Source organism: Trematomus bernacchii, unplaced genomic scaffold (genome assembly GCF_902827165.1).
Source record: "Trematomus bernacchii unplaced genomic scaffold, fTreBer1.1, whole genome shotgun sequence".
Lineage (NCBI taxonomy): Eukaryota > Metazoa > Chordata > Actinopteri > Perciformes > Nototheniidae > Trematomus > Trematomus bernacchii.
The window spans coordinates 8,438,462-8,465,690 of record NW_022987582.1 but is presented as its reverse complement, the minus strand read 5'-3'; the positions used below and the strand labels follow the sequence as shown (position 1 = coordinate 8,465,690).

The window sequence follows — 27,229 nt, the reverse complement described above, 5'->3', positions numbered from 1 at the left end:
TATCAGATTGAAAAATAACTTTTTTCATTTGGGTTCAAATGAAGCCCTATTTCCCTTCAAAGAGGCAATATGTTTAACAGGCAACAGCTGCCACTCCTGAGAGACTATGGAGCTGATTACAGCTATCAGAAAAAGCTGTAATAGAGTGTGAGTGCTGTGAGGAAAGGCTGTGATTTTAGAACATAAAAAACCCAGGGCACATTAACAGAATATCTGTGAAGCTAAAAGAGGTTAATGCAGTTTTGAATATTCTACCCAAACAATCCTTAAAAGAGTAATTGACCTGACTTGGACACCTTTGTTACATAAAACATGCTTTGTCCTTCAAGAGCATCCACAGGCTGTAAAGCTGTGTAGAAACACAAAGAGACTAAACTTATTTTTAAATCAAGCATATCTTTCTACCCATCTTTTAGTAACAGAGAGAAAAAACCTGAAAATGCTATTATAAACTTTAACAATACATCACTGTACATCACAATCCATGTGAAAAGTTGAATTAAATATGTCTTAATGTAACATGCACATAAATCTAAACCCAACAGGGGACCTTCACCTCATCAATATATGAGCCGGTTCATCAGGCCTCCAATGAGCCGGCACTGTAAAGTTTAATGGACTTGACAAAGTGGAGATGTCAGCATGGTTCCCTCTCACTTAACACCCCCCGGGCACATTGTAACCATGCACAATATAGCAATGTACAAGAGTGTAGACACTTAATGGCTGACATTTATAAACCTCTGGTGTATATACTTTTCTACAAATTGCTGAGGGACTGTGAAGTATTTCAATTATCTGGGGGGGGGGGGTTATGCACTGATTTATTTTGGTGAATATGTAGCCAAGACTCAGTTAGTCAAGCTCAGCATGAAGACAGGAAGACAGGAAAACCGGGGGAAAGTTAGCCTCATCTGCTTAACACCCAAAGTGTACAAACAATATGTTGTGGTTCAACAGGGGCTTGTGTGTTTCTTCACCTCCAGGAGTCTTGTCGTCACTGGGAGGTTGCCAGGCAACCATCGGAGACACTGGCTGCTGGCTCTAACTTCACATTTACTGTAGAGACATGTGGTAGGTTTTCTTATCTTACTCATGGCAGGAAAGCAAATAAACATTTCCACCCAAATGTCAAACTGTTCCCTCACAGGACCTTCGTGATGTACTTGAACAACACTTTCCTGCCTTCATGGGCTTTTGAATTGTTATCCTCTTTGAGGAAGCAGGCTAACATATATTGTTGCCATTGGCATGATAAAATATAGTATAAATCTTCCTAGCTGAAATTGAGTCTTAAACTGTACAAAACCAACAGACCTCTTTGTTGCAGTATTTAAGATGTTAGCGCTTAAAAACCACAGCACTTGTTTTAGGGAGAGCCCAGAATCTCTCATTATTCTTTTCCAACAACTTTTCATCTAAACCGGTGACCTTAAAATCCCTCTGTATCAACTCTGTAAGCAACTTTTAACAACTTAAAAATTGGAGTTAATCAAAATACATTTAAGGATTTTCCTTCCGCTATCTGAGTTCTTGGTCAGACAAAATAATGATTTGACGGCAATTTGGCCTCTGGTTACAATGGATTGATGTTTTTCTTTATTTTTTTACATTTTAAGGACACATTTTTTATTTCTTCCAGCACACTAATACATTAAGGATACGATCAATTTGAAGTGCAAGTCACTCACACTAACCTGCATATAAAAGCATAGTCATTTAAAGTTATATTGCTACTGGCTAAAGCAATTTACTCTCTGTCTGAACAAATTACAAAATCAGAAATAAAACTTCCATTCAGTGTCCAAAAACGGGTCATTCAGTCAAAGAGTGTAATAAAGTCATCTTGAGTTACTGCCTTGGCATATGCCTCCGCCATCCAGTTTTGTTGCAGTTAAGTGCAATGTCCAAAAAAGTATAAATTCATAATTTTATCCTATAATACATTTGTGTGAGTTAACCTTTGACCACCACATTCTCATCAGTTCTTGTGCCAAATTTGAAGTAATTCCCTCCAGGCTTCCCTGAGATATTGCGTTTATGAAAATGGAACGTCCAGGCCTGAACGTACCTGAAATATAATGCCTCTGTCCTTGGCAATAGCTGACATAGAGGCATGAAAAGTGTGTGAGCCAATTTGCCATCTGATTGAATAGCAAGTTGTAGTGCTATAAATCCATCCTTTCCTTGGCAAACGCTACATTGAAAGCTGGAGAGGTTTTCAAAGCAGCTGTCCAGTAGTTACCCTCTGGCACATAAACCTTAGAGCGTCCTGTCACCCAGCTTCTCTGCTTTTATCTGGAAAGAAGCATGTAAACCTGAGCCTGTCCGCACACAAAGGGTTCAACCAACACTGGTGTATTGCCACAGAAAAACAAAAGAAGAGAATAAAAGACATACTGTGTTTGAAAAAAATTACAAGCATTTATATGATACCCACATTTTTTTCCATATGTAATTGGGACGCAATCATGTATTTATATATCTATGGACTGTATCTAACTCACTTAGAGCAGCACGCATGATAACAATACAGAACTTCATGTCATCACACAAAGAAAATGGGCTCTGATCAAATTTGGCCTACAACTGAATGGAAAATCAAGGGCTTATCTCAAGGAGCTGATCAAATCAAGCTACATAAAATGATTAGTGGTAAATTACTGGGATGCATTACTTTAGCAGTTAGTTTGAATTAAGGACTGTATTATGGTTTCACATGCTATTGAGTCAAAGGGGTGTATCAGTCTTTATGAGCCGAAGATATAGAAACATAATTGAATAATTGAATAATCACCATTTATGTCCAATCTCCTCAGGGGTGCTTTTTCATCTGAAGGGTTGGATTTGTTTCTTGAATGTGTACAATACCATGGCCAGAAACTCTTAATTCCTAAAATCATGCTCAATACAAGTATAGTAGAATGATATATTATGTAGATGTACTGTATATTAGGTACGTCTTGTATGAACAACTACTACAGTATTACACTGCAATGAAAGTGACGCACAGCATGACAAAGTGTCACGTTAGACATATGCTCAAGTATACACAGAGATATTCTGTGACAAACTTGGTTCAAGAGGAAGAGCTGCTATTTTTAGCCTGCTGTTTAGAAAGATATATTGCAAATGTGTCCAATTATAGGGCACATTAGCGTTTTCTAAGATTGTTCCCTTACCCTGGCTATTGCACGTGAGTTGGTAATATCCCAACAAATATGATCAACATTAGGTATTCTAATTGAAGAAGGGTGAGAGCTTTACATAATACACATTAGATTAGTTCTCTATATTACAGTCAATGTATAAATAATGCCAATGGGCAAAGTTACTGTTGATGCTAAAAAAATAGTAAATGTTGCAAGCTGTATTTGTCTAACAACTCTGACACCATAAAAGGTCTATGAACTGCTTTATGATGTGTAATAAAAACATTGCACGTTCAAAGACTTGCATGAAAAACCTTTTGTAATAGTAATACTAATAATTTATCATAGAATGTGAAACAATTGTGTGTACCTGCACAAAAAATGTAATCATAATACTATATTACGAAGAACCTTATTTTAATTTCATCTTCCCTGTCTGCACATGATGTTATTTCTTCTACATTTGAGTATAAAGCATAAACATTTTGTGTGTGAACTCTTACCTGTCCAATCCTGTATTTGACTATTGACTATGTGGCTTCTCAGACCCTGACTCTCCCTAAAATAATTACTATTGGTCTATCTAATATGATATGCTGTGTTTGTACAATAACACATTATGCCTAATTTGTTTCTGTAATCATAATAACCACACATACAGACTTGGCCCTAAGCTATAAGCACACTGATATAAAACCACATGACTGTCATTGACAACAACCAAATTGTGGATAGTAAAACATAAAGCAGACAGTATTTGGCAGAATCTGTGTTTACTACAAGGCGTCACGTGGCTTGGCAGCGTCTCGTCAGCCCGGCATGCCATCTCGACTGCAGATTGAGCAGCAATCTGTCTGCTTCCAACAATGCTTTTGTTACTGAACACACGCTGAACAAAATATTATAGCTCCCTAATTTGTCTTTCACAGTCATCTCTCTTATGAAATTAGCCACTAACAAGTCAATGCCGATGGAATAAAAAGGCTGACCATTTAGTTCGATGTAGTCCAATTTACTGTATCATCTCTGTCTGCCATTCATTTAAAGTCTCTCCATATTTGTGATCAACTATTCCAAATTCAACCATTATCATGTATATACCTATCAAGCTTAAGCATTTCTAGAAGTCTTAAATAACCATCAAACTTTCCAAGTGTTTTTTAATTTTCTGATTCACAGCTGGCATTACCAGCATGGCCAATTAGTCTAAATCGCCAATTTTCCTCAACTTCATGAAACAGACTTTAATAAGTTATTTTGATTTAAGTAACTGTTAAGTTAACTGTCATTTTTCAATTAAGAAAAGTACACCCTTGCAAGCCTACAGAATCAAAGTGTAAAATGTCACAAATAAAAAAAACTAGAAATAAGAGTAAAGTTAAAATAAGTAGGTCATTTATTTTTTCATTTAATCGTTTATTTGAAGAGGGACAGTGCACATTGAGGTCCACATCTAACCATTTACCATTATTGAGTCTTAATGTGTGAAGATATTTTTATTTGGCGGCTAATTTGGTGAAGTTATTTATATTTCTGAACATCCTTTGTATGCATTCACACTTTACAGCTACTGTCCACCATTTCTACAAGGATATTCTCTTAAAATATCACTGCTCTCTGGCTGTTTTACACTGGAATTCTGCTGACAGGCACACTGACCTGATGCACAAGAGGAGCTGGCAGAGAGTGACCATGTAGCACACAGCCCCGGGCTAACCAGATGCCAGTATGGCCATGGCACAGTTACACATGAAAGAAAAGCGGACAAAATAACAGGCCATCACGTCAGAGTTCACAGAAGCAAAAAAGAGTGTTTGTGAAGGTTTAAAAGTAGGGAACACAAACCCACACGAAGATAAATGCAAGAGGATCATCATCCAGCTCTTTGGATAGTTATTGTCATTGTCGTTATTTTAGAAGTCTATGAATAGCAGCAGATGTTTCCCTGATATCTGATGGACAGTCTGTCTTTTGAATACTATAAATGATCCTTTTTATTCTTTGAAATATTTGTTATTGTTGCCATCATGTTTGGACAGGCTTTATAAGCCCACTCAAGCAGCGTTTTCCCCACAAAGATGGACTGTTGAACAATATTATCAATCATTTGGTGATGCCTTAGAATCTTAGAATGGCAGTTATATGGTATGATAAAAATGTAGCATGAATAACAATTTATGATATATTCTCTATTGTGAAGAAACAACTTGGTCAGACTAAGATTGAGAGCAGACAAACGTCATTATACACATAAAAGGCACACAGAAGAGCAATTTACATGTAGGAGGTTGCTAGAATGAGAGAAAATGCTCAAATAATAACAACTTTTCCTATTTGTATGCTTGAAATCCCCTTCTGGCTCTGAATTGTGAAATTGCATCCTCAACTTTAAAATCTCAGATTATCAAGGTGTTGCTTTTGTGAAAGGCTTGTTAAACTAATGTTGTTTTCTTTATGCATTAGATGGAATTAGCCGTAGGTGTATTGGCAATCAATGACTTTTGGAATCAGCTTTGAATGAGCCCAAATGAGTTAAAGTCTGCATTAGCCATATAATTGGTTTCCTGTTATTTCTTTCCCACAATATGCCAACTGCTTGAACATCCTGCGCTCGAAACAGCCCTACTGCTGGAAATAGGGTGACCTTTTAATAAAGTATAAAAACCACATTAGAAATCCGATCGCTCACCTGCTATGCTAAATCAGTTTAAGTTTAAAGGCCACATTTGTTTGTTTTCTAAAAATACCGACTGTATGATTAAAATGACTATAAATGAACAGAATGGGGAACATTAATTACATCTTGATAATGAAACAAAACCACATCAACAGTTGTTACACTTCCCATGAATAAGGCAGGGTGAAGTATACCTATTTCTATAACTATTCTATTTCTATAATTTCTATAACTAAATATACGAAAATATATAATACGGTTTTAAAGGTAACCTATTATGCAAAATCCACTTTTTCATGTCTTTTATACATAAATATGTGTCCCCTCTGCGTACCCCCTCTCTTTTTGTCCTGATCCATTTATAGAAAAACCTGTCTGAAAAATGAGCTGATCAGATGTTGGCCACTTTATGATGTCATAACGACGTTTTGGCTTGTGTAACCATTAGCCAATAAGCCAAGGTAACACCTGCCCAAATACTCCTTAATGTATGTTAGTGAATCAAATAAACCTTTTCTAGCAAATAACCCCACCCTAAAAATGTTGATTTGTTGGAGCCATGCTAAGCTTTCCTCCTGCTTACAGTCTTTTTTCTACGTTAAGCGGCTGCTGGCTGCAGCTACACACAGTATTTACACTAGACAAGTCATGTTTTAATGTTAAAGCAAACAATGGTTTGTGTTTCTTTTTGTATTCTATTCCATTTCATTTCAACCCACAATTATGTTTGATCACCTTACCTGCCACACTACTGGCTCCATGCGATCAGCTGTGGTGGACAGGCACACACTCAACACAATGGTGTGAGAGGCGGAGGTCAGGACGCTGGCGATGATGGCGTCCCGCATAGAGAACGGCAGCATGGTGTACACCACAAACACAATGAACAGGAAGAAAGACACCTGTGGAGACAGAGACACACTTATGACACACCTGCAGAGCAAAGCAGAAAAGAAGGAGAAAGACAGCCAGAGGGATGGATGAACAAGAAAAGAAAATACAGACAGAAATAAACTATCAACAGCCCTGTGAGGAAGGAAGGAGCATGACCCCAGTCTGAGCACCACCGACGCTGCTCCCTAAAGTGATGTTTATTTATGTACATCTACATTGGTGGCATCAAAATAGAATATAAAAAACAGGCTGGCTCCAGGATGTTATCAATATCAAGCTGGAAAATAAATATGCAAAAGAAATAGAAGGAAGAAAAAGGTCAGGTGACCATCCATCCATCCATCTTCTCCCACTTATCCGTGGTCGGGTCGCGGGGGTAGCAGTTCCAGCAGAGAGCCCCAAACTTTCCTTTCCCTGGCCACATCAACCAGCTCTGACTGGGGGATCCCAAGGCGCTCCCAAGCAAGCGAAGAGATATAATCCCTCCACCTGGTCCTAGGTCTACCCCTCGGTCTCCTCCCAGCTTCCTTACTAGATGCCCGAACCACCTCCACTGGCTCCTTTCGACGCGAAGGAGGAGCGGTTCAACTCTGAGTCCCTCCCGGATGACTGGACTTCTCACCTTATCCCTAAGGGAGACGCCAGCCACCCTGCGGAGAAAACCCATCTCGCCCGCTTGTATCCGCGATCTCGTTCTTTCGGTCATGACCCATCCTTCATGACCATAGGTGAGGGTAGGAACGAAAATGGCCCGGTAGACAGAGAGCTTGGCCTTCTGGCTCAGCTCTCTTTTCGTCACAACGGTGCGGTAAAGCGACTGCAGTACCGCTCCCGCTGCTCCGATTCTCCGGCCCATCTCACGCTCCATTGTTCCCTCACTCGAGAACAAGACCCCGAGAGTGTGAGCAAAAACTCTCATCCTGTATCTCGTTTGAAATCATCTTGATATACCTTAACAGTATAGCCACAATACTGGCAATACTTTGTGTTTTTTTTTACAGTTTAACTACTCTAAGACCCTAAATGAAAATAAGTCATATGAGTTCCATGTTTTATCCTTTGTGTTCCTTTAACTGGGCATGTCCTTTGGTGTCACAACCATAACGTATTTTTGAGATGATTTGTCAAATAAACAAACAGAACAAATGGCTCCTATCCCAGGGCACAGGTGTGTGTTTGGTGTTAAGTGTCATTGTGCACGTGCCATATTCAGAGAGCATCGATAAGAGGAATCAATAGTATTGGAGGCATATGATAAGAAAGAATAAGGTTGCAGCCACACAAGGACGATAACGGAAACGCACAGAAATCGTTATCAAAAAAGTCTTCCGTCCACACGCAATAGGCACCAGAAACGTGTCCGTCCACACGAGACAGCTCGAACTGCAGGAGACGCTGTAGTACATATGCCGGGCCTGTAAGTGGCGCTGTACTTCTGCCACAAAATACACCAAAAGCAGCGAAGAAGACTTCTCGCGCATGCATGGTTGCCATGGTTGCCCTTCTGTTTATTCTCCGCGCTGGATTTAGCAGCAGAGGTGGGGTTTCGCCGGTCAAGATGTCCGTTAAAGTTTAAATCTTCCAGACAAAATTAGAAAAGTGCCGGTCAAAGGTCTTCTTTGTTATTTATTGAGCTTTAAAACAAATGAATAACGACTCTATATAATAATATAAGAATAATACACGGAGGACGGAGCCTCTCTTTTCCTCCCCCTCTCCTGACAGCCCGTCAGTATCCGTGGTCTCATGCAGCTGGCTAATCCAGTAATGAGTGACCCGACAGTAAAAATAAACATATTTATAATTATAACTAGTTTAGGTAGTTTGAGAGGTAATTAAAATAGCTAAGGGTGATGATCTTACTTAAAGTGTGTGTTTTGTTCCGCTCATCGCTCCATCACAGCGGGCGGAGCTGCAGGTTATCATGCAGAGCTGCGTGTCTCCTCTCCGGTCCGATTAGACTTCACTCGCGTTTATGTCCATATCGATCAAATCTAGCTGGAAGCTCCTGCTGGGTGCACTGTCCTGCGAGATACCGGGACCTGGCTCGAAACACTGGGGCTATTGCGTCATCGTTATCAGGAAATTATCGTTATAGGGCGTAAACACGGAGCCGTTTGGCCCCCCAGAGCGTTTCGTCTGCAGATCTACCCACCTTGGGACCCGTTATCGTTATCGTTATCGTTTTCTGCGTTTCCATGTCGGCCTCGTGTGGCCGAACCGTCTATCTGATAGAGAACTGTAGCAGATACGACCGTTATCGTCCTCGTGTGGCTGCAGCCTAAGACAACTAGGAAGAAGTTTCTGTTGAGAAGTGATTCTTGATTCCTCCATGTCCTTAGGTTACCAGAGCTCCCTTGATTGCTGGAAGCAGAAAATGGGGCAATCAGCAATCACACTTCAAACCTGACACCTCTGATATAGCATGCTTCCCTTTTTACCCAAGCTCCACACACAAATACAACACACACACATTTCTTGAATACGCCTCCTGTTACAGGGTTAAAGCAGCTGGAGTGTATACATAGAAAGAGGCTAGTGTTCTTGCAGGCTGCAGCCAGGTGCCAGTTAACCTTTCTTGGGTAATTTGCAGGGGAAACGATGTTAGGTTATGGAAGGCTAGGAGATGGAACGAGGAAATAAAAGCAAGAGAGGGGGAGAGAAACTGAAAGACAGTATCCCCTCTGTTTAAGCTTGGGAGCTACACAGCTTCTTTCTTAATGGAAAACTATGGTAGTGAATATAAATAGTAGCAAATAACTAAGGATTATCTGTATCTTCAATGCAGATTAATTAGGATAATAAAGATTATCTATGTAGACTCTTTAAATTATTCGTAAAATATGGTAGACATGTTAAATGAAAAAGGTTCTTACAGTAGATATATCTTACAGTTCTTATATATACGTATGTGTTCATGGCAAGAGATTGAATATACTGCAGAATAATTCGATTGATTTTATTTTGAAATGTTTATATGCAACAGGGAAACACAAAGCCAGCTTCAGCTTCCAGACCGTGGTTCAGAGGCACAGGGGAGACTTTCTTTTGCCACCAGTGCTGAAGTCGATGCTCACCTCAGGTATACACATACATTTACTGCAGCTGGACACATTTACTGATGATTTATTCTCTGCTCTCATCGCCAACACCTGTCTGCTCCGAGCCACCTTCAATCACTCTCTTTCAGGCTCAACTTTCTAAACTCGTATTAAGCACTGAGTTATTCCTGAAAGAACCCAAACTACTTTTGAACAGCATTTTTCCATCAAAACATTTCTATGTTAATTATCTAATTAGAAAAGCTGGATGACTGACAATACCAGCATAACTTTCCCCAGAGCTGTCAAACACACTCAAAGAAGAAGACTCCCTCTCTAAATCAAGAGAACTGTTATTGCCACCTCTCTATCATCATCTTGCTTCCTAAGCAAGACATCGGTCTCATACCTGCTGAATCAGAATAACCTGCCCAACAGCAGAAAGGCATGGACAGCAAAGCTCTCTTCCTCCTTGTTTATTCCTGGCATTCGATCCTTTTGCTTAGACTTAATGATTGTGGTCTGCTCAATTATGATACTGTCGATCAGGCTATGCAAGAGGAATTCTCCCAAATGCAGTGGAGAGCTTTTTTCCTCAAAGGACTGCATGCTCTTTCAAATAAACTCAGCTTTTCCAAACACCAAAACAATATTTTTGTACTGAATGTCATAAATCGTGAAAAAATACTGTCTGACGCATCCTCACAATGTCTGTTTGTGACAAATGTTTATTTCTTAATAATCATCAGTTGTACTCCTGGTTGCTGCAGGTATTTCACGTGGTCTTTGCAGATCAGGAAACACTGTCAAACAACTACGTTTATAGCTGCGGTGCAGGAAGTAGAGTTTATGCAAAATAATAGAGAAATACAGTATGTACAATCAAATCTATAGTATCTTATAGAAAGCTGACAAGCAGAAGCACCCTGAAGTGAACATGTAATTACCTTGTTATTTTTATATCTATACACAACAATATTTTATCGTTTCTTGTTATGTTAGCCTAAATTATATACAGATCACATAAACAAGACTTCTCTAACGCTGCCTGATTTGACAAAGATCCGAGTAGCAAAAGGAGTGAGGATGCTTTGAAACTCACCAAGATTTATATTCACGATCAGCTACCATTATGACCTCTTAGTCAATAGAAGATAAGATTAATATGTTTAACATTTGTGCGCGGCAAAATAAAGTTAGAGCACCATATTGGTTTGAAAGACAAGTACTCTAATTCAAAAAGTATTAATTTATAAAACAAGTCACCTCAATGGAAACTTGAACAATACATATATGTACATTAGAAGACAGTGAAGCCCTGATGACAAAATAGTAAAACCCTTTGAGAGACTTTAAAATATTTAATTCAATAGGAAGTTTTACAGCCCCCTAAATATATAATGCTTTTAAGGATTTAAGTGTATTAGTTTGTGTCAAAAGAAAGGAAGTTTCCTGTTCACAAAAAAAGGAGTTGGTCCTTTTGGTGAATCACTTGTAATGGCTTTTTATGTTGTCAGGTATAGGCCTCCTTGTTTTCTGAGGAACATGCATTTTTATAAAAAACAAATTAAAAAAAGTCTGGTTGCTGGTCAGAGCTGGTAGACAGCTTGACACTAAATGGAGAATAAAGCTGGTCCACCTTAAAGTTATGTCTTCCTAAATTAGCCTGGGTCATTAATGCTACTGACTTTGGGACTTACTCACTTCACTGGAATCTGCAGGAAGCATGAAAGACACGGGGGCTTAGCTTATAGGCTGTACATTTGGCAATGTTATCCAGCTAGCACAGTTTACTAACCATTAGCCTTAATATAGGATCCTGCTTCTTGGTGCCAACTTCAATATATGACCATTTCTTCCTGATGTCTGTAAGGAAATGTCTCTCTGAGCTGGCAGGGTCTCCACTGCTCTGGCATTGTGCCACAAGGTTCTCTTGTTGTTCATGGCAGCACTATGGCCCCACACAGCTCAACCTTTGCTATAAATGTCTCTTTTTCACAGTCAGTGAAGCTCATCTATAGATCTGCTGTTTAGCTATTCTATTCCCACTTCTATATGCTTTTTACATGACTGCATAAACCAATAACCAATACATAATAATCCCTTTTGCTTGACTGGAAATATTTTGAGCATCCATGGAAAAGCATCTGTTCTGTTTGCTTCTTTTTTTTTAACACAAAGCGGGATCGTTGCCAAATATTCAGCCTAACAAAAAAGACACTGCTCTTGATTGTTCACCTGTTGCCAGCTTTTCACATGCAAAAATAGCTAGTAGGGTTGTAGAGTTTTTCTTTGGTGAACGCTACATGGGTCAGGGTCTGGTGAATGTAGCTGCACACCAAATACAAATACACAAGTTCCAAATTTAGCAAGAAATTCTGACAGGTGTATCAGAGTGAGAGTCAAGCAAACTATGGAGAACGCAAAGGAAAGGGCGGAGCTAAAGGACCTGCCTTCCTGAGGTAGGTATAAGAAGAGCACCGTGTGTCTGTGTTGCTCCATCATTGTTGGGTATATGAAAGTAAAAGCATCCAACAAGCCAACACACATTTAGCAGCATGACCCAGGTGTGGAGATTGTCCTTATAATTACTGCTGAGGTGCTTTGAATTTTTAAATATAGCCAAGCTGGAATAAGTGTAAACACAACTCTGATCCACAAGTTTGATTTCAGATTTTTACTATTTATTTGATGTATTTTCAATGTATTTGTTTGCCTATTGTCATGTTGCCTTTGGAGGAACTGGTTGTTCAGTGTCCATATGGTTTAATTAGTTACTGTTCTGTCATTAAAAATAAACAAAAAGGAACAATTCCTTTCGCATTAGTTATTTTCCCTATGGTACCAAATTCCCATCCAAACCATGACTCCTGAAGCGAATCATGACTTTTGTGTACAGCCTTAATGGCTTCTATACTTAATACAAAGCGGGGTAAAGAACAAATAAAAGCCCTAACCCTCAAGTCTAAATGTTCTCTTCTTAGAAGCTAATAGACAAACAAGAAGAACAATATGAAACAAAACTATTGTCCGAATGGACCTGAAAGCAAGTTTAAATATAGAGTTTCAAATCTTTGCATTATTCTTGTCTGTGTGCCTGCGTGTTATTCTGGTCCAAATAATTCCAGCTGCGTTACAGAAACCCAGGAAAGAACTGTTTCTAATCTTCTAATCCTATCTGCTTGGCTGGGCATTTTTATTTTATGCTTACATTTTAACGGTTAGGTGATTCCAGCAACAGTAGTTAGGATCCAAATGCAAATGCAATGTTTTTTGAAGCCGTTTAGTGAAAATTGGTTGCAGGAACAGCTTCACAATCTGGCAAAAAAAGCAGGATGTCTCTGTCTATTTATAGTTTAGAGCAAACAACAGAATGAACAGCTCTGGAGACGTCTGTCAGGTGACTAGCAGAGAGGATAAACTGAACAGGGGAGAGGAGTAGACAGGTAAGGAATGATGGCTGAAGTAACAATAGTGGCTGTGATATTTTTGCAGTATGTACTCATATAAAATATTGTCATAAATAGATATGATTTAAGAATCAGAACAGATACAGAATGCACCAACTAAACCAAGATTACTATTGTTGAGGCATCATAATGCTATGTCTTGGTCTATAAAAAATATATTAAAGGTGGGGTATGTAATTTATTTCAGAAACACTTTTTGTTATATTCCATGGAATGCTCTTAACATCCCGATAGCAATGAATATATTAAATGCTTTGACAATAAATACATACAAAAATGTCATCTGTGGAAGCCGTAATACTGTAAAAAGCACGACCAATCATTTTAGGCCCGGCTAAAATGATTGGATGGCCTACCTGCCTGTCAGCCTTCCATCTGTGCACAAACTTATCTCGTGCCCTCATTGGTCATGTGCGCGTTTGTGTGTGTTGGAGGAGGGGCTCTGTAAGGAAGTGGCAGTTTTTTTCCGGTTGTGTATTTTCAAATTCTAGCGCACTCGAGCTGGTTTCTCCAAAATTACCTACCCCACCTTTAACTGTCAGAAGAGAAATACAAAATATTTACACTCTTCTTAACACAAGACAGGGCTGCTAATATGCAGACAAGTGTCATTTAGCACAGCACCATAATCCCATAAATACTTTTTCTTAATTAATGCTCCAAAATCCGATGGGGCTACTGAATCATGAAATCATGATAATGGAAAGGCTGCATGAGGAGAGAAACCTGCCGAGTTCCCCTTGATACAGTAATAAAACAGTGAGGAGCCTCCTTCAAGCACATAAGGACCCTCCCTCAGACAATTAAGTGGACAAGGCTTTTTAGTGGTCCATCATGGTTCAGTCAACTCTGCTTCTGCCGCATTAATCCATTCCTTGATAATGACACTGAGTAGTTCATAAAACAAATTATAGAGATGGAGCGTCAGATTACATCAGGCTTTTAGTCTACAGTCTGTGGCAGAGATTAGTTTACTGGCTAGATTTACACTAGTGTGTGTGTGTGTGTGTGTGTGTGTGTGTGTGTGTGTGTGTGTGTGTGTGTGTGTGTGTGTGTGTGTGTGTGTGTGTGTGTGTGTGTGTGTGTGTGTGTAACCCTAAAAAATGATGTATATTATTTTCATTACTCGCTATACTCAATAAATCTGAGGAAAAAGACAAATTGGTGGATTTATAGTGTAGATGCAAAATGAATGTAGTAGATAAGAAACAATCAGAATCAGAAACGGGTTTATTGCCAGGTAGGTTCAGAGGAATTTGACTTGATGTCATGGTGCATACAAATAAAAAACAAAGATTTAAAAAAGTACACAGATAGCGAACTATATTAAGAACACTGTAATAAAAATACAAATATAGTAAGATAGCAATAAAATAAGCAGTAATTTACATCGAAATAGAATGCAATAATTTATAGAATATAAAATATGTGCAGAAAGCAATATTTAAACATTGTGTGCATTAATGTAATGCATATTGAGTCTACGTTGTGTCAGTGGGGGGGCCGGGCCTTGTTTAAGAGGCCAGTAGCGGAGGGGAAGAAACTGTTCAGGTGGCGAGAGGTTTTGGTCCTGATGGAGCGCAGCCTCCTGCCAGAGGGGAGGGGGGTGAACAGTTTGTGTCCAGGGTGGGAGGGGTCGGCTACTATCTTCCCTGCCTGCCTCAGCCGAAGTGCTTGGTAATTGTAATTTCCACAGTCAGTCTGGTCATGTCGTCCTTGGTTCCTGAGATAATAGGTTTTTAGCACTAAAAATATATGCTTTTCAATGTCCTAGAATAAAGACTCCAACTTCATATACAAATGTAAATAGCCTAATCACTCTTCGTTCACATGTTATCTTTGCATCTCTCCATGTCTCCGTCCCCTTGCATTATCCCCTCTATTTGCCTGCATTTTCTATCATTATTTCCTGTCTTGTTTTTGCCGACTACAATCTTCTTTACAATTGAAACCTGGCAGGCCCCTTCCTTTCCGCACCTCCTCTGTCCTAAAGCATAATGAGGCTGGTTGTATACTCACAAAAGAGTGTGTGTGTGTGTGTGTGTGTGCGTGCGTGCGTGCGTGCGTGCGTGTGTGCGCCTGTGCGTGTGAGACGAGAGACACAGAGAGAAAGAAGGTCAAGACATCTCACAGTGAGGGTTAGATGCTGGTCCACACAGATAAGCTCATCTCCCCTTCGTCAGCAAACACAGAGGGCTTTGTGGGGAGATGATAAGCATCAAATTGATTTTAGGGTTTGAAAATGGAAAGTGTACTGTATATAAACGGACTCTTTGAGGGAAAGGGATCATTTGTAAGTCTCTGTGGTATTTCTTTACCTACCAGTGTACTGTACTGACAGTGCAGTTTGAAATGTAACCATCTCCTGTTCTCATATTATGGTCTCAATATTTATCATAAAGGATGTACAAATCCTTAATACAAATTAAGGGTAGTAGGAAAATCAATTAGTTGTCTTATCCAGTGCAGAAGTTCTTTTGAAAAATATATACAATTCCTAGCACCATCTGAAGGTAGTTAAAGCTACAAAAGTGATGTTATTTCTTACAGTGAGCAAATAGAGTTGCCTTGTTAGCGTGCAATGGCTCCGTTGAAACTAATGTGCACCGACATTAAACGCATGAGGGAGGGATACTACAACACAATCTTGCTGGTCCACTATTTTTCTTTCAGTCACTGTTTCTTAGCCTACAATAATTTATTTAAAAACACTGGCAATGGTAACTGCAAACATGACACTGCAGATTACTGACATCACCTTACCGTCTAGAAAGAGTTATATTCTGCCAGACGTGGTTTACAAGTAGGGTCAGCTGTTTATTACCTGCATTTGGTTAAGTTTATACCTCCATTAATATTGATGCGTTTGTCACATGTTCTTGCCTTCATTGTACATTTGATTGTTTAGAGACAGTTTGGAAATGGGGAGAGATAGGGCCAATGGCTAAAGTAAACCCGGGAAGTTGCGGCTACGTGGCATTTACCCAAACCCTTCAGATACTGCACTCACCGCTCTTAACTACTTGGCCACCACTACACCAATAACAACATGATCTACACTTCAAAATGTGCTGTTATGTTTTCCAAACTGTGGCACTTTCCCTTGTCATGTTGTTTCAGTGGTAATCCTCTCTATATTTGTGCCTTACCCTCTCACTATGCTCCTCCTGTTCCAACCCTTTTCTCTTCCTCAGATTTAGGACATGATACATTTCACTTGCCAAATCCCAGACATGTGTTGTGGATCTTTGCAGGATCATTTTAACATTTGATCTATTTCACTGTTAACTGGTGTTTTGCCTTTCAAAGAATGGAAGTAATATATTTAAACAGATGCTTTGTGTGCCTTTGGGTACAATATTAAATAGCTTTCAGCAACAGAAGTCTCTGTTATGGGCAATTGACTTTGGAAATAAAACCAAAAACAGCATAACTTTAATTAAAGGATGACGACAACATGCTATCACTGTCACTGTGGATAATTGGAGAAAAAGGCCATGTCACAGAAAACTAATCATCAAAAATACCCACATTTTCTTTCTAAAATGATCACTGCATAAAAATGGCCTATGTAACACTGGCTTTCAATTCCATTATCTGACATGTGCCTATTTACACAGTCAGTTACACGGTAATACTATCATTCATTTAAAGTCCAGTGAATGTAAGTCCACAATTAAGTCTCTTTCTGCTCTTTTTTTTTTTTTAAACTTCAGAGAGAAATACCAGACCCTTTGACTGCTTTAACAATGCTTTTTGTCACTCTACATGAAATGTATATCTTTGTACGTGTTGGATTAAAAAAATGTCAACAAGAATCACTGTGTATCAGGATGGAAGTAATATAAAAGAAATGCTCAGATAGAAAGAAATCCCAAGATTGAAAAAATAATGTATGCATTCAGTGCTCCATCTCTCTGTGTCCAATTTTCTTTTGCTAGCCACATTGTTAATTATTCAGACATTTGAGTCTGCTATTTAAAGCACATTACAGAACATGCTGGTATCTTAGCAACTTACGTGCTTCAGTTATCAGTCTTTCATTTAATTGTTTTGCTCATGTAAAATGTGGAATTTCTATTTGTGTTCATGGTTAGCAACATTTTCATCCACTGACTAGCAACAGCAACATTGTATGAATGACATGGCACGAAAGCCATCATCCTTAATGAGCTCCGGGCTTTACATGACAGTGGAGCTGGTGAGAGAGCATGATGCCCTCTGTTTAAGCATGGTTTAATTCCCCTACTTCTCATTGTAACCTCCCTGCTACAGTACGGAGCATTTAATTAACTCTTACTTTTACTTCTCCTTCTCTCCTTCCCCCTGTTACTTATCCAGAGCAGACATACACTTATCAACTGCAACAGTAACACCAGGACAGAGAACGATTTAAATTATTTGTTATTAATATAATTGGCTTATAAGCAAATGCTTTGCATGCTCCAAGTCCAGGATTAAGTGATTGCAAGCAGGGCAATTTCTTCAAATGTCACAATAGGTGGAAATCCAATATGGTTGGTGGCTTTAATTATGATAAATGTCCACATGTCAAAAAAAACACTCAACCTGCCAAATTTGCAACAGTAAACACATCAATCTAAATATAACATTAGTAACTTTTCAATTCAAATCTTTTACTGAATGTAGGGCTGAAATAGATTATTACCAGTATTGAGGGGTGGTAGCATTTATACTTATTCTTATTTATGTACTAACTGCCCTGTGGCATTAATGCTGACTTCTTAATCACTGAACACACTCAAATAGCTTGCTAACACTAGATCCAAAATGTGCTTAAAGTTTCCAGTTGACAGCCTTGGCTAATTTAAATACTGTTGCACAGCCCAAGAGGAGACGGAGAGAGACGGTACTAGCAGATGAGCTGCAGAAGTGCATTTAGAAACTAGTTCTTCATCACATCGGAAGAACAATATCCTAGTCAGCCTGGACTCTAACCAGTTTGTGTGCCAAAAGATCCAAAGGATACCGTTTCAACTCCCCTTCACTGAGCCCACACATTTCTGGAAAACAACTGCATTAGAAAACTGTTTGTTGATTTCAGCTTAGCATTCAACACAATGCCCCAAGAAACTGAGCTTAGCCACCTGGGCATCAGTACCACACTCTGCAACTGGATATTGGTCTTCCTCACAAACAGGCAGTCAGGATTGGTAGTTCACATCGCATCCACTCAAGTGCTGAAGAGTGAAGTGCCCCAGGGTGTTGTGCTCAGACCCCTCCTGTTCCAGCTGCTGTACACCCACCACTGCAGCCCTCAACATGAAGAGAACACTGCTGTGAGGTTTGCGGATGACACCACCTTCATCGATCAGATTACAAATAAGGATGAGACTTCAAATAGAGAGAAAAGCAACAATATTTAAAAGTGGTGCTCAGAGAACAGCCTACTGCTCAACTGCAGCAAAACTAAGGAGCTGCTCATTGAGTATTGGCACAGCCTGGTCGACAGCAACGGAGCTGAGGTAGAGCATATCAACAGTTTCAAGTTCCTGGGAGTCAAAATTCAAAACAACCTGACATTGGTGAGAAGAGGTCCCTGAAAAGAGCCCAAAGGACATTAAGGGCTAAACCCACCCCAGTCAAAGGCTGTTCCCCCTGCTGCCATCTGGCAAGGAATTACAGAAGTAAGCTGTTATGATTGCTCAAGAAACTCCAGTAACTAGTTTACTCAAATTAGACAAATTCTGTGCATTGAGGGTTTGTTTAGCCCAACTCCAGACCAATGCAGACGTATCTGTTGACATTCCATTCTTCTTCAGGCTGTGAGACTTCTGAACTTATCCTTCATTCACCATGGAAAGATGTTATTGTTTTTTTGTTCAGGACTATAAGTGCATTTCATTGCAAAACCAAATGACAATAAATTACCATTGTATCCTTGATTGTGATTACTCTTTACAATGTGCAGCAAGCATGGGAAGGAATTAAAATGTCATATATATTTCTCGCTTTCCCTATAGTCTGAAACGTTGTTAAATTATTAGCTTTTTAGAAATAAATGGACTAAGAGTTGGGAAATATTGCTAAATCAAGCAAGACATTCATCAAGTAAGGGTTTAATAGCATTTCTAGTATACCTGCATTTTTCTCACTCTAGCTTGACAGCTTGTAGGACTAAGAGTTATCGGCATGGATAAACTGTTGTTAGTTGGCACAGACGATAATACTGGCAGTAATGGATTGAGAAAGAAAAAAGGCATTTGGATAAGAAAATTCCTTCTTTACCTCGTACAGATTTACAAACAAAATCTAGTCATCTTTTAATGCACATTTTTATCAACGTAAAGTCATGGCACTTTGCCCAACACTCGGCAAAATATTCTATGCATGACATTGCTGATCGCTTCAGCTTCCAGTTACTTTTTTATTTTAGTTTCAAGAAATACACATCAGTCAAAATATACAAAGCTGAGTATGCCAACCCTGTGGCATTATGTTAATTCAGATACAGATAAGGTAAAATAAGGGGACCAAGTTACTTAGCCAGCTGATAGTATGTGGTAAACATTACTTCATTATTTCAATAAAGCAAGATAATTAAAAAAAAAAAATGACTGATTAAAAAAGGACAGTCACTTTAGAGTGAAAACGTAATACATGTTTTAGTGGCTGGATCCTGCCCTACACTGAAACAAATAAACAGTGACTTAAATGTATCATGTCAACAGGTTCCATATAATTGTATTAGGTTAGTTGAAAAAAATTGTCCTAAATTGAACATATTACTTTGTATTTAAACTTAATATTATTGCCTTCAATTACAATTGTGTGTACTTTGTTTACATAATACATTTATTTAAGACAACGTTTCAAAGAGATAAAAATATGTTCCTTTAAGGGTGGTGATTAGTGTTTTTGAAGGGATGCCAAACAAGTGGACAAATAGAAAGCTAATATTGTTTTTCATTTATCCTGTCTTATTGGCAAACAGCACATCTCTGTTCTCTCGAGTGGTAAATGAGATTAAAGTAGTATAATCTATAATATGGCAGTAGCCTCTAAAAACTCATGAGGCAATGCCAGTCGACAACAATATCTCTTCAGATACGTGTTAATTAGCATGGCAGAGATGCAGTGGACACCGAGCAGTAATAGCATAATGGCCTGCAATTTTTGGTAAGCAAAAAAAGGGAATGAATGGAGTGTCGTGTGAATCAGAGCATCTTTAGCTACCTCTTTGTGATAGATACGGCCACATCAGACTTCTGTTTTGCCAAGTACTGTTGAATGAGCACAGCTTTCAAACGCTGAAGACCTAATGTGCTGTGCTGCTTTCAATGAGCCCTGATGCAGCACGTAAATGAAAATGATGCTGTCCGTCTTGCCACATTTACCTTCAGATGTATACAGAATGAATATACACAGCAAATAGGAGGTAAATAGTTATATTACAAGAAGACTTGAAGCTGTATTTCTTTTTAATAAAATGTGAAACAAATGGGCAGTTACACTTGTTACTGCTTTACTATAACACTAAATCATATCCGCTGCACTACCACTGAAACATGCAATAATAGTCAAATTTCATAAGAAAACAGTTTTCAGATCAACGGTCATTGTTATGCATTCTGACTCATCTGCTGCCGTATAATAAGAGGGCTACATACTCAGTAAGTCTGCAGTAGTTCCCTTGAAGCTGGCAAATATTTGGATATAAACATCTATTGATTTATACTACTTGATATACAGTAGTTTTAAAAGAAAAATAATTGGCCAGGCTTCCTTAATACACTTTTCTGCCAGTGCAACTCCATTTATACAGTGGCTTGTAGCTTTTGTAGCTTTGATCTATACAAACACACATCACTTGAAACAGTAGTTCAAATTAAACAGTTAAATAGTAAGCCATTTGAATACTTCTCACTAAATAGCGAAACCCCGCATTTCTTGTTTGTGTATTATACATTTTTCCCTTTTTTTTTGTGCTCCGAATTTCTGCTCAATGTGTGTGAGTAGTGCACTTAAACACAAGCAACCGAATGGATGTCACATGCAGGACCAAACGTCCTATTTTTAAAGGCTTTAACTGGACAGAATCTGAGTCAGATGTAGCTGTGGATTTGAAGTCAAAAGGTCTGACACATGATACACAACTGTGATGACTAACAGGTGAAAAATAATGCAGGTGGATATAACTCATACTATGATAAGACATTTTTCATTGGTTTACTTCAGGGCATTTGTTTCCTAAGCCCTCTTAATCCTAAAGTCTCACATTTATCCATGTTTAACTACACTCCACACTATAGACAGGAGATAATCTGCACACAATACGCTCTCATCATAGACTAAAAAACAATATTTGGTCTGAAAAACACCCATATGTGTTTAGGCATTATAGAAGCAAACTCAAATAGAACATAGAGTGAATAAAAGCCAAGTAAATTATCTGTCTTCCCTTGCTACTAGCTTTCATGCTGGTTTACGGCAAAAATCATTTGTATATACTTCTTTCCTGAACTTTCACAACATGTGCACTCCTAAATCCAGCACAATCCCCACAGATGTTGCCATTAACCAAAGGAGAACTCAGTTTAATAGGAAAAAGAGTTAGGGGATAAATAACAATCATCCACCAGCTATATCCAAAATCCATTGGCCTACATTTCTATCGTATCCCCTATGTGCTTATATTTGAACCATGTTCAGTTTGTTTTAGGCACTCCAATGAATTTCATTTTCAAGAGAGAGACCTAGGACTAGGAGTGAACCATGTGAACAAATATGTCATTTACAATCTGTTGTTTTGGCTTTTTCTTACGCTACTAAATCTCTCCACTGTCAAATAAATTACAGAGTAAACAACACGTGTCTATACAACAAATCAATCCACCAACAAATCATCTGCATCTTACCTGATCCCATGGACAGATGATCCCGCCGGAAAACATAAACAGGTAACCCATGGCAACCAAGCATGCCCAGATGACCAGGGAGAAAACACGTAGAAGCTTCTTGAAGATAGACTCAATGCAGACGAGTACAAAAACAGCCAGAAAGATAGCCATTGCCGTGGGCACAGTGATTACAAAGGCCACGTGGTCCTCAATGTTCTGAAAAAAAACAAAAGATACAAAATGTAGAGCATTACAAGAGAAAGTGAGGCATGGACAGGAGACACGTGATTTAAGACAGAGGGACAGACATGCAATGCATCAGATAACAGGTGAAGAATGAATCTTGAAGAGAGATAAATACAGAAAATAAGCAAGACAGAGACGTCTCAAGGGGGCATGCAACAGCCTCTCAGTGTTATAAAATGCCACGCCTCTAGCCCCGTTACTCATCTTCAGTGTCCTGCAAAAACAAAAACAACCAAGGCGGACATGTCAGTGACTCACCCAGAGAAGCAGCAAATACATAAAACAAATTATTTTGTAAATGTTCCACTTTTTCAGCACAACAAGGTGTGTAAATCAACCCGCTTTATTTAATGTAAGGAGTCAGTGACGAGATATAACCAATGCCTTTATGCTCTGTATATACATTTTAGGAGCTTTAACTTTCGGTGCCAGCCACAAGAAATGGTGACATGTCTCAGAATGAACGGCAGGCTGCAAAAACAGAATGAAATAGCATATAATACAAAAAATATAAGGAGTCTTCAGAGGGTAAAGTTACATAGAAAAAAGCGAGAGAAGATTGAATGGGCATCTCCTTTTGAATTGTAAGTATATATTTAAAACATGTGTTAAATAGCGCATTCAATGTATATGTGTAGAATAACTCTATGGTCTGTTTTGCCTGTCATCCAAGGAAAGAAAAAATACCACCTATTGTGTTTTGTATTTTATCTTTCACTTGAGCTAGAAGAGTGAATGGCATAGTTTTCTTTCATTTTTGTAGAATATAAAAAAAATGTTCATATACATGGCTCGATAAAAGCAAATTAAGTATGGAGTTTACAATTGATTTGCTCTTACGAATGGTTATTTGAATACACATGGACAATATTGGTCCATGTCCTGTTTTCAATACATAGATGTAAAAGCAGAAAAACCTTCCTACTGAGAGTACATGTTATTGAGTGAAGGAAAACGCTAAAAAGCCCCTAGTTTAACCAATAGCAAAGTTGAAGCCGCATCCATAATGGATTTGCTGCTGCCTTTCTGAAACACTCTTAGGTCTGTTCTAAGTTCTAATAAAAATTTCAGGAGTTTCTTCAAGGTGGATGTTGGAGGATAGCACAGAGAAATGAGCCGTTTGTGCTGCCTGCCTTTGCCAGGTTTCATCACATCACTGATTTGCCAGTATAGTGTGAGGGGATGGGAAAGGGTCACGATACGGATATGCAGGTAAGTAGATATCTACCAATACAAATGTGCCTTATTTCCTCCAGTAGTTTGCTGCTCCTTGCAGCCACAAAAACCTCCAAAAGACTTTGGTAAACCCCCTGATTGTTTCATACAATTCTGTGAAAAACCCTCTTTACATTAAATCTCATGCCTAATTTGCTGACACTAGATCCTAATTCACGCATACGCATATGTTTGCTCTCTAATGTATTTTTGATCTTTAAAAACGTTGTAAATTGTAATGCATTATGCAAATGAAAGAAAGGTTTTATTTGAACTACTACTACTAGTTTTTCTCAATTATAACAGCCATGCATGCTGTTACAATAACATTCAATAATGTTTTTTTATTTATCATGCTTGAAAATCACTAAAGATCCGTACTTATTCCTTCTTCTACCAATCTCTCTGTTTCTCCTGCTTTAGCCCCCCACCCCCACCTTTCCTCTGTCTCTTCCACAGGCTCACAGTCAATGCACTGGGAAGGCAGAGGATATTAGTGGCTGCAGAGAGCCACAGAGAGTCTGTCTCGCCCAAAGCAGAGCTCCAAAAAAGCTCAGGATTTAGGTCAGCCAGCAGGATGGAGGGATGATGGGATACAAATGAAAGAGAGACAGAAATATGAGGAGGTGAGACATGACACAGTAACGAGCCTGCAGAGTAACAGGGGGAGATGGAAGGGAAAAAAGGGAGTAGCTAAAGCCATGCCCATCCAGTGCAAGGATAGAGAAAAAGAGTATATGTAGGACACAGACACACTGACTGAGCAGTGGCTTGACAGGAAAACTGAATTATATCAGATTTTAGGGGAATATTTGTCCTTAATACTCTGGATTGTAAATGACTCCCTCACAGTTCTGGAGTACCCAGGTTTCTAACTCTACATCAATACTTAATGTTAAGCTGATGGTTAATTTACACTTTCACACTTTTCCCAAGCTTTGACACACATACTGCCAGCTGGATGAAATAATGAATCCAAAGCGAAACTATCAATTAGTGACTTCATGGGCAGGAACACCCGTTGTGGCTAAGGCAATGAGTCATAACAGTGATTGATTGTCCAAACACTCATCTTACTGACGGCACCATATGTTTATTATATGTTACACTGCATGAAAACAACTTCATAATATCCCTTCTTTATAGCAGACAGGGAATGGAAAAAGGCACCCCTAAAGCAAAAATGTTATATAGTCATCTTACTATATCCCCTTAAATGTGTCATTATATTGTGTTAATATGTCATTACGAACACAACATCGTTTTCTTTTTCTTTACATCATTTTTATTAAATTTGCTTTGCCTGTATTACATTGAATTTTTTAGATTTAAAGAGCAAATATAACCCTGTCAAAAGAGTGACAGAGGGAAACAGATCTCCTTTCTGTAGTGCAGTCATGCATGCGCTCACACAATAGCTAAGCCCCTTATTCCCCCCTCAATTTTATCTCACCCTTCTCCTCACATTAGTGCTGCGATGAGGACCGCATGCTGCGAGAGTGTGCGTGCATAAAGGTGTTGCACAAGTATGCTTTTATGTGTGTGCATGTTTCTATGTGTGCATGAGTCTATGAGGAAGAGGAGCATGTGTATTGTGTTTGACACGCCAGGGGATTTTGGATGTGTGTGTACACACAATTGGCAAGATAGTTGGTGTGACCCTGATTCCTATGCATGCTTGTAAAAAATGTGAGAGTTCACAATATGTGTGTGGACAGCACATGTGCCTAGATGTCCACACTGTTCACACAGATAGTACAATAGATAGGATCTCGATGCACATATTGCCATACACGTGACCATTATCCTGCTTGTTTGTTTACTTGTACTCTTTTTGATTTGCAAAATGCATGTGTGTGAATGTTTCGTCATGCTGTCAATGAGAAGCTTACCAGTCCTGAAGCAAAGAACACAGTCAGCAGAGCCAGGCAGGCTCCCATCACTATGAGCAGCAGAAACACAATCAGAGGATGCTGCTGGCTCATACAGTAGTAGGACTCATACAGCCAATCCGGGGACCTGTTCCTCTTATCCTGTCCTCTCCCTCCTCCTTTATCTCCTTCACCAGACTCCCCTGGCCGGTTCAGGAGATACCGCTTCCTCCTTATTGCCTCTTGCCACATGGATCTTGGAGCCGAGAAGGAGGAAGAGGAGGGATGGAAACTAGAGGGGGCAGAAGAGGTTGTCACTGCTGAGGAATTAGTCGTTTCCACCACAGATGAGTAGCAGTTGCTCTGGTCTGCTCTCCTGCTGTTGTTGTTCCTGTTGGGGACCCTGGTGTGAGAGCTCCTGGTCTCCAGTGTATCCTTTGGTTCCCCCTCCAGCTCCTGTCTTAAGTCCTTCAGGCTGAGACAACTGAGCGCTGAGGCTGAGTCAGAGGCAGCGTGCGCTGGCCGGAGAGGTGGCAAGAACGCACCGAGGGTAGAGCGCAGCATCCTCCTCTTTCTCCTCCTGCCAACATGTTGGAGCGGGAAATGAAGGGGAGCGCAGAGACTGAGTGCTCTTTAGAGTGAGAGAGAAAAGTGGGAGGGAAGTGAAGGGGAAGGGGAGGGAGAGAGGGCTAAGGGGGAGGGGAGGAGGATAAAAAAAAGGGGCAGCAGCAGGGAGAAGGCAAAAAGAGAGATAGAGGAAAAAAGTGAGGAGATAACTCCACTGACATTTATGCAGAAGGAACAATGTATCAATGCAATTCAAATAAATGTGGCAACGTTTTTTTTTTTAAATACTAACTGAGCTTCATCCAAGAACTCAATGTTGCATCTTAATCTTGGAGATGATGATGATACTCTGAACTGAGTTAATTCAAAACATCACACCCTATGTTTCTCACTCATCCCCTTCCCTCTCTCCAGCTCTCCTTCCGTGCAGTCAGACAGCAGCTTGGTGAAACAGCTCTCAAAAGTCAAAGGTCAACTTTTGGCGAAAAAAAAAAAAAAAAAGATTTACTAGTGACTCAGTTTAAAGAAATATAACAAAATAAACAATAGAAGTCATTTACGTAAACAACATTATGTGATTTCATTTAGTTCGTTCAATCCGTGTCAATGCTTGCAAACAGATAACGCTTGAGTTCATCTTTTATCAAATAAGCAGCTCAGAGAGCAGGGCAAAAAGGTGAAAAAAGTCAACAAACACTTGCATACATGCCATATTACTGAATGCACTACCACGCAGTGACGCACAAGCACAGTAAGACACGGCCAGTAAAAACATGATGAAAGTGGTTCTGGCCAAAGGGCTGCTTTTATAAAGATTAATAAATGATCACTTCCAGATTCATCTCTTAAAAGCATGAAGTACCTAATTTAAATGCAGAGTTTACATTGCCAATCTATTATGGCATGAAGCAATTATTCATAATTGTGCATATTAATTTGTATAAAGAATATTGAATGGATTCTATATAGGGTGCCATTTGTGCATGCTAATTCATGGTAGGCTAGTAACCTTCCTTTGTGTAATTAATTAGCCGTACAAGTCCCGTAGAACCTCAAACTACAGATCTACAGACTGTTTGTAAGTTGGTTGTGAGGCTGAGCATAAGTTTGGACCGCTTCTCTTTGCAACATAACTTAACACCACATGGCTTTTCCTTGATATTGAATTAGCTATTTATCAAATTCCTTATTGCCTGTAAATAACTCCAAAACATTTGACTAAAAAACAAATAAAT

At 39.2% G+C, this 27,229-nt stretch overlaps 1 protein-coding gene across 2 annotated transcripts in view; it reads right to left on the bottom strand.

The window, feature by feature from the left end:
- adcy2a (adenylate cyclase 2a) overlaps positions 1–25,858 on the bottom strand; it is a 56,260-nt gene extending 30,402 nt beyond the window's left edge. The window contains exons 1-3 of one of the 2 annotated variants that reach the window (XM_034128144.1): positions 25,449–25,858; positions 22,114–22,311; positions 6,570–6,731 (exon numbers count right to left, since the gene is read on the bottom strand). In XM_034128144.1, the coding sequence (XP_033984035.1) occupies positions 6,570–6,731; positions 22,114–22,311; positions 25,449–25,679 (591 nt within the window). In that variant the 5' untranslated portion in view covers positions 25,680–25,858. The remainder of the gene's footprint in view (positions 1–6,569; positions 6,732–22,113; positions 22,312–25,448) is intronic. The other variant, XM_034128145.1, reaches the window with a different exon arrangement.
- Positions 25,859–27,229: the final 1,371 nt, after the last annotated feature.